Source organism: Schistocerca americana, chromosome 10, assembly GCF_021461395.2.
Source record: "Schistocerca americana isolate TAMUIC-IGC-003095 chromosome 10, iqSchAmer2.1, whole genome shotgun sequence".
NCBI classification, from domain to species: Eukaryota; Metazoa; Arthropoda; class Insecta; order Orthoptera; family Acrididae; genus Schistocerca; species Schistocerca americana.
This window is the reverse complement of record NC_060128.1, coordinates 64,980,646-64,992,450: the sequence shown is the minus strand read 5'-3', so window position 1 is coordinate 64,992,450 and position 11,805 is coordinate 64,980,646. Positions and strand designations below refer to the sequence as shown.

The 11,805-nt window shown below is 36.0% G+C and overlaps 1 protein-coding gene across 3 annotated transcripts in view; it reads right to left on the bottom strand.

Annotated features, from left to right (window-relative positions):
- Positions 1–295: 295 nt before the first annotated feature.
- The window catches only part of LOC124552713 (uridine phosphorylase 1), a 444,709-nt gene continuing 433,199 nt past the window's right edge, over positions 296–11,805 (bottom strand). For all 3 annotated transcript variants that reach the window (XM_047127056.1, XM_047127054.1, XM_047127055.1), the window contains exon 7: positions 296–10,861. In XM_047127056.1, coding sequence (XP_046983012.1) covers positions 10,676–10,861 — 186 coding nt within the window. In that variant the 3' untranslated portion in view covers positions 296–10,675. The remainder of the gene's footprint in view (positions 10,862–11,805) is intronic.

Below are 11,805 nucleotides of genomic sequence, written 5' to 3'. Positions count from 1 at the left end.
CAGCAATTAACATTTAAAAGTATGCAGTGAATTCCACTGTAAGCACACAAATTTACATCTGTTCCAGCTTTAACCCATGGCTTGATGACAACATTAAACTGTAGGTCCCATTATAACTGGCTGTGTGAGTTAGCTCAAAGATTGGAGGATGTAAAGGGCATATTATCTCCCATAGGATGATGGATACTGAAACACTACTGTGTTAAAAGCAACTGCCATTTTCTTTTTTGTTATTTTGTGAAAGGAAAAGTACCATATGGGTCATTTGTAAATAAAACAAATAACAGGAAGCTGATCACTTCTTCATTATTTATTTTCGTTATCTTGTATACAATGTATATAATATATGTACATCTTTCTCACATAGTTTTGTAATATGTTGAAGATGAGTAAAGATCACTACCGAAAACTTCAAATTTCCAACTACAATGTGTAAATGTGGTGATTCCTTCTGTCATTAGGACATCAGTCAATATCAACAATTAAATGCATAATTCTCAGATGTTATATCAACTGTAATCCTGTTCAACTTTTGAAAAGGACAAATTCAAAGGATTTTCTTCTCACAAAAAATAACATTTGAGCCACACTTACACATCACAATCCACAACAGCACTATCACACAAAGATGTATTTGCGTGTCTGACAGTATTAAATTATAGGTACACAGCTGTAATTACAGAGGCAATACTCTACAAATACCTACATAGTGTCATCATTTCAAATATTTCAAACAGTGTAATTAAAATGTGATGGTGAAATGAAATGTAAGAAAATAAAGTAAATTTGTACACCCTAGAGTTCTTTACAAAGTCACAGAAACAAAAAATTATGTCTGCTTAGTATACTTTCAATAACTTTCATGAAAACAGAATTATTTATGTGAAAATTAGAAAGGACAAACATCCTTTGGCTTTATTACATGAAAATTGCGAGCTGTAAGAACTGTGATGTTGCTGCTTCCTCCAGCAGTTTTTCCATTTGCCGTGAGTACTTGTCATACAAATGGACAGCCAAGAAAAACTTTACAGAAATATTCAAAAAAAAATTATTCTACATTAAATTTACTTTCACTATGCCAACACTCACTCTATACAAAGGAACAATACTAATACTACCAACAATTTCTACATTTCGGGCATATCTCACAATTCTTTGTTGTGGCCAATGTCTCTATTTTACATGAAAATTTTTCTGTTAAATTGTTATATACACAACATTTCAAACTTAACGTGGTCAAATAACTACTCACAGCTCTCACCTATTAAAATTTTAATCTTTATAACAAATGTTTCTTCATGACTTCTTTAGGTAACAGAAGAATCCAGAACAAAATATGAAATTGCACTTGTCTAAAAAGAAAAGGTAAATATCATATTATTTTTACAACATGAATTTGAAGACATCTTGTGACTTTTAGACTTCATTATGGATTCAACAGCTACAAGTTATCGGATGAAATACTTATATCTAAAATTGTAATATTTTATTACTGCATATATATTTTCTCAAATGAAAGTCTGCTACACTATGATAAGCCACAAATTTATATGACCAGAAGCATTTGAGTTGTTTCTGTCAATCACTTTCGACGGAATGTATATACTCAAGTTCATATTTGCACTGAAATATAACAGCACTTTTTCTTTAATCTTTTGAGAAAGCGGCTGCAATGGCATTTGCTGCACTCTACTACTGGATGAAAAATTCACACGATATGGAAAAAGATCATGAAAATTACACATACAACTACACTCTAGAAGACAATAATTGTTCATATGCCAAATTTTAACTAACTCTGCTGCCAGTTTTATGCTATGAAAGTGAATAAGTTTCTTAATCAAGTACAGAGTAACCTTTCAAGGACCTTTGCCAGTGAAAGTCTCAAGTTGGAGCCAAGGGACTATAGTGTAATCTGATAACACACAGCAGGCACAAGCTATAACATTGTACAGGCTCTAGTACTCATTATTTTGAACATTGCCTATGAAAGGAAGAGATCTCTTGACAGTGGCAAAAGAACTGTTGACACTGTTAAACTCCAGATAAGCTACCGTAGTCTCAAAAGGAAATCTTGTATGGTGTCGCAGGCCACTGCGAAGTATTCAATCTTGATAGAAAAAAGGCAAATAAGATTTAAACTAGTAACACTGTGAAAGAGAGAGAAAGAACACAAATTAAAAATAACTATTCTGAGTAAAAAAGTTTCTATTTTATAAGTCAAAAATAGACAAGGGAATTGCGTTCAGGAACTTACAAAATGCAATAAGCACAAAAGATGTGCCTAATGTGTGGCCTATAGTGAGATGGAATTGTTTTTTACTGACAGCACTTCATGTATTCTTTGTCAATGTATCTGTTTTGTTCATGTAACATCTCAGTTTACATCCTGATGCCAAGTGAGTCACATCACCAGCCAACGTACAATGACGATGTTTGGTACAAGACTCTCCTTATGTTGTGAACAGCCAGATATGATGTATTTTTGGGCACTATGTATCAGCACTTATCTAAAGTACAGAAGGTAATTATAGCGTCAAGAAACATACACCAATCGTGATGTGAATGTTCTGCTCTAATTTAACTCATGGGATAGTTTCTACCACACATAAGCAGCTTACAGCTTAATTAAATTGAAGTAGCACATTTAGGAAGTATATTGCGTTTTCATCTTTAACTATGCTTTTAACAGGCAAGAGTAACAGAAGACTCAGTAACAGTATGTGAGAATTTAAAGAATAGCTGTGAGAGAAGAGGAGTTACAAGATAGTAAGTATAGGAAAGCACAAATGAAATAGCTACTGATGTCGGGTATTATACAAATATGAGAGAAAATTGAGTGTCACATGTGTCTGATGTGCCAGCTATCCAGTGATAAATCTAGAAACAGGCAGGAGAAAATCAGGTGCTCGATTACCTGCATTAGAGGATGCTTTACTGCAAAAATAGAGAACAAGAAATACAGAAAATAAAATGGAGTTAGTTGTTCGTAAGTTTAGACCTGAAGTCAATATGTAAGACAATATTGTACAAGTGTGTCAGCTAACATAGTGTTATACAGCATTGTAACGACCTCATTAGTTACGAGTTTAAAATGTCATCAGAGAGAAAGAAGGTGGCTGTGTCCATGAACAAAAAAAGTTTGATGCACTGCATAAGATCGATAAATGAGAATTGTTGGAAAATGTTGCAATTGAATTTGGCACTGGAAATTCAGCGGTAGGGTTTTGACAGAATAAGTGAGAATAAATTGAAGATTTATGTATCAAAATGATGATTTCTGATTATGAAATTACCCCACTTGTTCCTCTGCTGACAAAGACAATAGTGATTATGGAGTAGTTGATGAAGTTGGCACTCACTGTGAAGACATGGCTGGACACAATAACATTCTGTTTGGAATGGCAACTTTGGTCACACTAATACTGCTGAATAGCCTACATGATCATGCTGTAAAAAAATGATTGTACACACATTTTTTAATATATGGTCACATTTTGTCCAAGTTATTCCAGTTTATTCAGATTACATGGATTTATGATAAATTATAGTCTGAATAAACTGAGGTGCCATTGTAATCACTTTTCCACTACTACACAACTACTGCAATTACATAAATGTGACCACTTAGCAAGAGAAAACAAAGTATTAACATCACAATTGGTGTGAAATGTTAAAACGTGCAGTGTTCATTTCATTTCCTCACATTAAGTAGTTCCAAGTTCCCCTTCAAACTGCAACGATATCACGACAACAGCCAGAAGATCAGAATATGCAAAATACATACCTCAAGATGAAACATTATGCCTCAAAATGTATGTGGCATACAGTCAGGTGCATTTGACACTAATTGCTCAAAACTCATGATGTTTGCAGTTAAGTGATAAAGTAGAAAAAGCAGAGTGACAATACATGAAACATAAATTTGAATAAACTGGGTGACAGTGTGTGGTTATTGCCACGCTGAGATTAATGCTAATCAGCTCTCAGTTAAAGTAGTAAATGGCATCAGAAGAGATTTCAGTGAGTTTTCTCCTCCAGAAGATTATTGCATCGTGAAGTATGCACGGACCGTACATGCGATGTATCATAGATTTAATCAAGTTATGACTGTAGTTTTTCCATGTCCTCATTGTCTCGGTTGTGCGGTTCTGAGACAAAAGGATTGGGCACTGTATAGTTGCTGGAGTATTGGGATATTACAAAATTCTTATTGTCAGTTTGCTCATAAGTGACAGCAAAAGTTTTTCTCTTCCAGTTTCTTTAAAGTCTTGAAAATCCAACAATGGCAGTGTTCAAAAACAGCACAAGTTGCATAGCATCGTGCAGAATTTGGATCTCCACATTTCTCTACCTGTTAACTCAAAACAAATTGAAGCTGGCAATATTTTTTAAGAATCATCCACAGAGTTTTTGAATTTAAGTCTCCTCTATGATCATGCACTTATATGTGGCTGAATGAGTACTCTCATGACTTTCGGTTGAGTTTCCATTAATGAACTCTGCCTTTTAATCCTATTTACTACCTGTGCAATGTCACAGCTCCAAAGCATAATCTCTTTATTTCACACCTGAAACCAATGTAGTCAGTATGCTCCAACAGAACTGTTATGCTCACATTTTACTCCTTTAATTGCCTGCTTATTAAATTTAAGGCAGCCTGCACTATTTTTAAATAGCCATTAATACTTTTTTTTCTTAGAGACACAAAAAACCTATGTGTGCTAACAAAAGTGTATGTTGGGTACAAAAATCATATACTCTAGTATCATACAATCAGCTCTCATACTAAAGTGTCTAGTAGATATGTCGTTGTCTATAAATGTCTTCTTTTTAAATTATGCCCATACAAATGTACTTCCACACAGAGAAATATTACATCAAAAGCTGCTTCCATTGGTATTTTTTGGACTGAAAAGACAATTTAATTTACTGTGTGTTTTAAGAAATACTTATCAGAGTTTCAATCAACATTTGGCCTTTGTAATTACTAAAATAGGCTCTTCATTTTAAAAATCATTGATTTGTTATTTTTTCCTCCTAAAGATATGTTACAGAGTGGAAATTTATTTACTTTGTATTTGGATCCTCACAATAATCCAGTACTGTTTCATTGAGAGTATGTTCTGACTGTCACTAAGGGGAATACATGTATAACGAACCCAAGTCTTTTGAAACATATGTATTCCCATCTCAGGTTGTAATACTTCATGCTTAACATCAACTGTCCAAAGTTGTAATTACCTAATTTACAGAGAGATTACCCTCCATTTCTCCTTCGGATTTAATCTTTATTGGATACTGCTGAGAACTTAGCACAACACAAGCAATTATTCACATCAGGAATACGCTGAAGAGACCAAACTAATTTGTCAAGAAACATACCCTTTCTTATGACAAACAAATCAGAAAACTTCTGTAGCCACATTTTACCGTCTGTTGGATTACAAAAAATATGGAATATGTTATAAGTCATCATAGCTTTGTGGAAGTTAGTTCATAGAATGTTGGAACATGGATGCAAAAGCTTTTATCATTTGTTTCTGTGTCAGAGATTTCATTTTATGCTTCTGCTTGCTCCCTCACTGCCAAGAATCTCCTCTCAGTGTTCAGCTCCATGTAGAAAAAACAGTGTGAAGTTAGTGTAATTTTCAGCAGCCTACCTGTGCACCTTTAAAGAAATTTATCACCAGTTCCTTTTAAATCCATACCCACCAAACCTGATATAGTAACAGCTCTAAACAAAACAGCTGGCCACATTCCACATGCACAAACCACAACTGTCCCAACATGGACTCCATTTCACCCAAATAAATGAGCTTATCAGTATGTATTTTCTACAGCCACAATAAATGGATTAAGGAGGGAGATAGGATGACAAAGTGGTGTGAAATTCACAGAATTCAGCTCGTCACTAGTTCTACTTCCTATGTTAAAATATAAATACATACTGACAAATCACCAACATCACTTTTAAATTGCTCTATGTAAATTATTTCCAAAGGAGTGATGAAAAACACTGCATAATTTCGTTGCCTACTTCTTCCTGGGAAAATGTGTTTTCTCGTAAGAATTTAATGTTTTTCATCCAAATTTATTTCCAATATGTGCTCACTGCTGAGTGAATAGTTCTGTGAACTTTGGGTCTCTAATGCACATCTGCATGAGGGCAAGTAGGATGAACAGTTTTTGGTATACTTGGGTTGTGCTGTTCAGGGCTTTCCCCCTCTGCATTTGAAAATTTTATGTACACCAAGCAAAACTGGAAGTGGATGTAATGAATCACTAGTCCTATCACCTGAGAAAATATCCTATCCAAATTTAAGAATTTTGCATCATGGGCTACGTTTTAATGTGCAGAAAGATTCATTACTCTGGAGAAATTAAAATTAATCTTTCTTGTGACTGAATTAACTAACCAACTCCTCCGATTCGTATTACTATTGTTTGACTCGCTTTCACGTGGAACAATTTACGAAACTGTGAACAAGTTTTATCACACAAGCATAAACTTCATATGAATATTTAATTCATGTAATCATCCTTGTATAAGGTAAGACGTGTTCCCACCCTCATTTAATTTTCTACTTCCCCTTCCTGTTTCACACAGTGCATAAACTATTGTCAGAAATAGGCAGGTAAAATGAATTACAACAGAAACCACAAAAAATGGTAAACATAAATGAATAAGAAACAGTGAATGGAAATCAAGTGTACATAGATCCAAGGAAGTGTCATGGGGAAAAGGTTTTATGGAGCAAAAATTTTGCCAATGGTGATCATGAAATTGAACACTGTAAAATGTTCACCGAGTAACAGACTTTATGTAGTTAGAAAGGGCAAAGAGTTGGAACATAATTTTTCCATTACCAATGTAAGTAGTATTTCACTGCAAGGCAAGGCAATATAGCATGTTAAGTGAAGGATTAGCTCTCTCTCTCTTAATGACTGGAATGAAAACAGTTTACCAGCCCCGAAAGCAGACACATTTGGAATCAAATATTCCGTGCTTTCAAAAGCTTTTCTGTAATGTAAAACCAGGAAGACTTCTTATCACCCACATTTGTCTGTTAGGCTTATACACAATAATTAGTTCTCATCATCTAAGTTTGTGATTTTCTACTGCAGATATGATTGATAATATAACATGCCTGAATTCCAGACCCTGTGTACCTTCCACAGAAGAAAATCCAACAGCCATATAGTTGAAAGACATGGACCCAAAAGGAGAAAGTATATATTAAATTACAAGCGTTATATGGACGTATTTCTTTAAAAATAATGCTGAAAATTACATGCATCTTTCATGTAAGTTCACATTCACTTTCAATAAAAACTATTTCGTGAAAGACATATTACAAATGATATGTGACACATGAAACATGGTCCCTCGGAAGTTTTGGCTGGGGATATTCCTCAATGCAAAGCTATTCCATATGGACATCAGATTCTTGTGAATTCTGTATTATACTGTAAGAAATATATCACATTCAACTCAACTTTTATTTCATATTATGTGTAGCAAATTAAAAAACCCAACTGCAAAAAATTCCTTTGTTTTGGATCACAGACAGGCTCTTAGTCGAAAGCATGTATACATTTTATAATATTAGTAATAGCTATTCTTGATCACAAAAAATAACAAATGTAATCAAAGCTGTAAACTTGCTAATCTTATGTTTGGATGTAATTTAAATAATGGCATTTACAAAACTATACTTTCCTCTTTCAGTTCTCATTTTTATAATTTTTGTGCTATCTTTAGATGCCCCCATGATAAATAATAGATTACACTGAGCAATACAACATTTTTGAAATGGGGCCAGATTCTTTTGACTCTTGGTTTGCAATGTGGAATCAAGTGTGGAGGTGAAATGTTCTTTACTGTTGCTGGAACAATGAAACCAGTGGATCAATAGACTATGAACATGAACGTAATGACATAATGAAACAATTTTTTAAAAGGGGTGAGGGGTATCAGACAATATAATTTAATCAGTATCACTGGGGCAGCTGAAGAGAAATTGACAGCAAAATACATTGTGCTCAGGTGACTGTAGTTTTGTTACTTTCATAAAACAATAATTCCACTTAATCATAAGTCAAAGTCTGGTTGAATCAAATAAATGCCATGATTTTCCTCTGCTTACAAGGGAACAACAGCAACTTTGCCTCATATTTTGGCAAGAAAGAAAACACACCTGCAAGATATCTGCCCCAGCAATCAGGCCCATGGAAAAATTTGGGCCATAATTTCGATTGTAAGCAGCTGACCTGCAGCTACTTAATGCTCAAGTACTGTACAGTGGAGTGAGTTAAGAGGTTTGCATTCATAATGGCAATGAACAAATTACAGTAGTACAGCAATGAATTAAGAGCACTGAACTAAAGATACTGCAGTTTCTGTACTGACATTACCACTGTGTGGAACAAGATATTTTCACCCACTGGATGTATGTAGCTTTCGCATATTGAAGATTTTGTCCGTAGGTTTACCAACAACTCTGCATTGATGTTAACTATGACCAGCGTAACAAGTTTCTTCAAATGTAGTCTCTGCTTTACAGGTAGTTATGTGCACCAGTATTGTGCAGGTCTTTCAGTAGGTTTGGTATGGAAGCAGTTGCACAGTGACCAATCAGAGCACTTTCAACATCCAATGAAATACCGTTGCGACATTGATGTGTGCTTTGTTCAGAGTGCTAAAGTGTGAGTCTTGCTGTCAGTCCACTGTGTAGTACTTCACTCTTGGGCATTGTATGGTTGCAGTGAGACCGAATGAGTGTGAAACAACGGGTGCGCATGAATCTTTAAAAGCTGCACAGTCAGGTCGTAACTGAGTGCTATACAAATTAAGGGCCTAATTTTCATGTGGAATCGAGCGATAGGCTGATACCTTGCAAGTGTGCTTTTTTTCTCTCTAAAATATGAGGTCAAATTGGTGATATTCTCTTAAAGTAAACAAAATTGGAATCTGACAACACCTATGCACATCTGTACTTAGGTGGAACAAAATAAAATCATATTTTTCTATAGGTAAACACCAACCTAAGTAATACTTGGAGGTCGTGTTTCTTATTTCACGTGTTCACCACTATCGCAACTAGTTTTATCTGTTCGTATCTGAGTACCTACTAATAGTCCCAAAATGTCAGAATAGTGACAAAATTGAAAATTGTGTCCACAAGATTCTCAAACATGGTCTTAAGCTGTTTTATGGGCAGTAATTTAACTGATACATCTCTAGAGTAGCAGAAAGCATGTTTGGAAAATGGAGGTACTTTTCCTAATATGTGCTGCAGCTGAGAGCAAATGAAATCAGAGGACAGGACTCACATTTTTTTAGGATATGCATATTTTCAATTACTTCTGACACAGAGCTGTAAACTACAAACAGAAATGATAAATGGAGACAATATTTTCTTTAGATTTCAAAGAAATTTGTTTTTTCCCATACATTCTGGTAATTGCCATTTACAAAAAGGAGCTTATTAATTCAAGACACAAGTGGACTATCAACCAAGCAGTATATTCGTGTCACTAAGTACAAATAACTAATTTCTTTCTTTCTATTTCTTCACAGGTTTAAATACTGAAACTGTCTATTTACACCCTCCATGACACAAAATTTACACATTTCGAACGAATCTAATAAATACATTTTTTCAGTCTCTAAATAATGCACTTGCACATATAAAAATGCTGTACAATTAGAAACCATTAGAACAACTGGGGTTGATAAAAACAAAGATTTATTTTTTGATCACTCTGGCAATTGACCCTGGGCTTATTGTGCACCAGTGAGCAGATTTAAGGCATTTAGTACATCTCTGCATGTATATGGCAGTTTTATATAATGTCATCCAGAGAAATTGCATACACCAGAGCACACACAGACATCTCATGAGCCACAGTTTTTTTGTTACCTATTGTAACATTAATACTCTCCAGTTTTAACAAGAAGCGTAAATCCTATAAGCATCTAGCTTGCAAAAACTACTTTACAACAACATATGACAAACAACAAACAACTTTATTTAACACCAACTTATGAAACTCCTCATATAAATGAGTGGGAATGCTGTAGCTCATCTCGCACTGAAGACACGGTGACAGTAATATACGAACTACTGTACACCATGCAGATAACAGTATAAAAAGTGAAATTATGCACTAGTCTAAAACAATCACCCAGTTTTGAAACACAGCCTTTTAAAGGAAAGCATTAACATCTTACTTGTCTCACAGTTTTATAGTTATCCTACAGTCTACACTGTACATTAAACAATGGCATATAAATAAGTCAGATGACCGCTACAAACAAACACAAACATTTTTCCCTAAGCCTAACAGCACATGTGACCACAAGATTCAGGCTCACACTTCAGTTACTGGTCTCTGTCCAGTTTCAAGAAAATAAAATACGCCACTATCGAATGAACATAAATCTTTGGAATTAAAAAGCAAAACATCCACAAAAAGGATGCTGCATTTTTATTTTTACTTTTATTTTTTTCTCTGATGTCAGTCCTGCAAGAATTCAGCTGCAGCCGGAATGTTATCCCCTCCGATCCAGAATGTAGCCCCGTCGAGTCATTCCAGAAGCGGAGGAAGATTCCTGCGCCACGTGTTTTGTGCTGCAGCCACAGATGGGACTCTGATCAACTGACAGCAACTAGTCGTAATTTTCAGACTCCTGCTGCACTAGCTTGAAGCGGCGGGGGCTCTTCACACATATGGACCCTCCAAACCCCTCGAGTGACAGTCGACCCTTCATTGTCAGGTATTTCTTGATGAAGCAGGTCACCAGCTTCTGTGGTCGCAACTGCCATTCATCAAGAACTTCCTTTGGAGCCAGCACCTACAACATTTATTTATTTATTTTTATTTCCAACTACATACATAAAAATCAATGTGTGTGTGTGTGGGGGGGGCTCCAATCTTGTCTTCACAGTCCATACAGGGGCAATGCATAGGGGCTGTAGTACAATTCTAGATTCCTCCCTCAATGATAATTATTGCTACTTTTTTAAGTAAGCTTTTCACAGGATAATTGATGTCTATTTTCAAGTGTCTGCCAGTTCAAGGTTTACAGAATTTCTATACCATTCTCACATGAGTGACACAAACCTGTCACCATCTGTGCAGCCCTTCTTTGCAGATCCCCAAATGTATACTGCATTTCCCCACTATCCTTTCAATGAACCAATATCTGCTAACTGCCTGCTCTACAACCGAGCCTATGTGATCCATCTTTTTCACGCTCCTGCAAACTGCTACATTCAAGAACCTACAGCAGTTGATTCATACTTGTCACAGCTCACTGATGTAGTCATAGGTGAGGTAACTCCCACATGTTACCACATTGCTGGGTATCTCCTCCTCCTCCTCCTCCTCCTCCTCCTCCTCCTCCTCCTCTCCCCCCCCCCCTCCCCCCCCCCCCCCTGCAGTGGCTACCACTGCTCAGCCAGCTGCCAGTTGAAGTACATGTGGTTGACATGTGACTGTGCAAACAGCATTGTACTATTTCCATCTTCTACCTCACCACTTTATGTAATCGAGGCTCATCTGCTAGTCCGTAGTGTGTTACAGAATCGGGCACCAGCAACTGCATCCGCTTCCCTGTATTGAGTCAGTGACACAAATGCATGTTTCAATGCTCACAGTGCACCAACTGGTGCTCATTTGAGCTACGGTGGCTTACTTAGGCCCGTGCCTGAGCTTCACACATCACTTCACTAGCTGCACCAAAATCTGCCTGTTCTTGTACTCTAGGCTACAACCATCTTGGATCTACTACTAGAG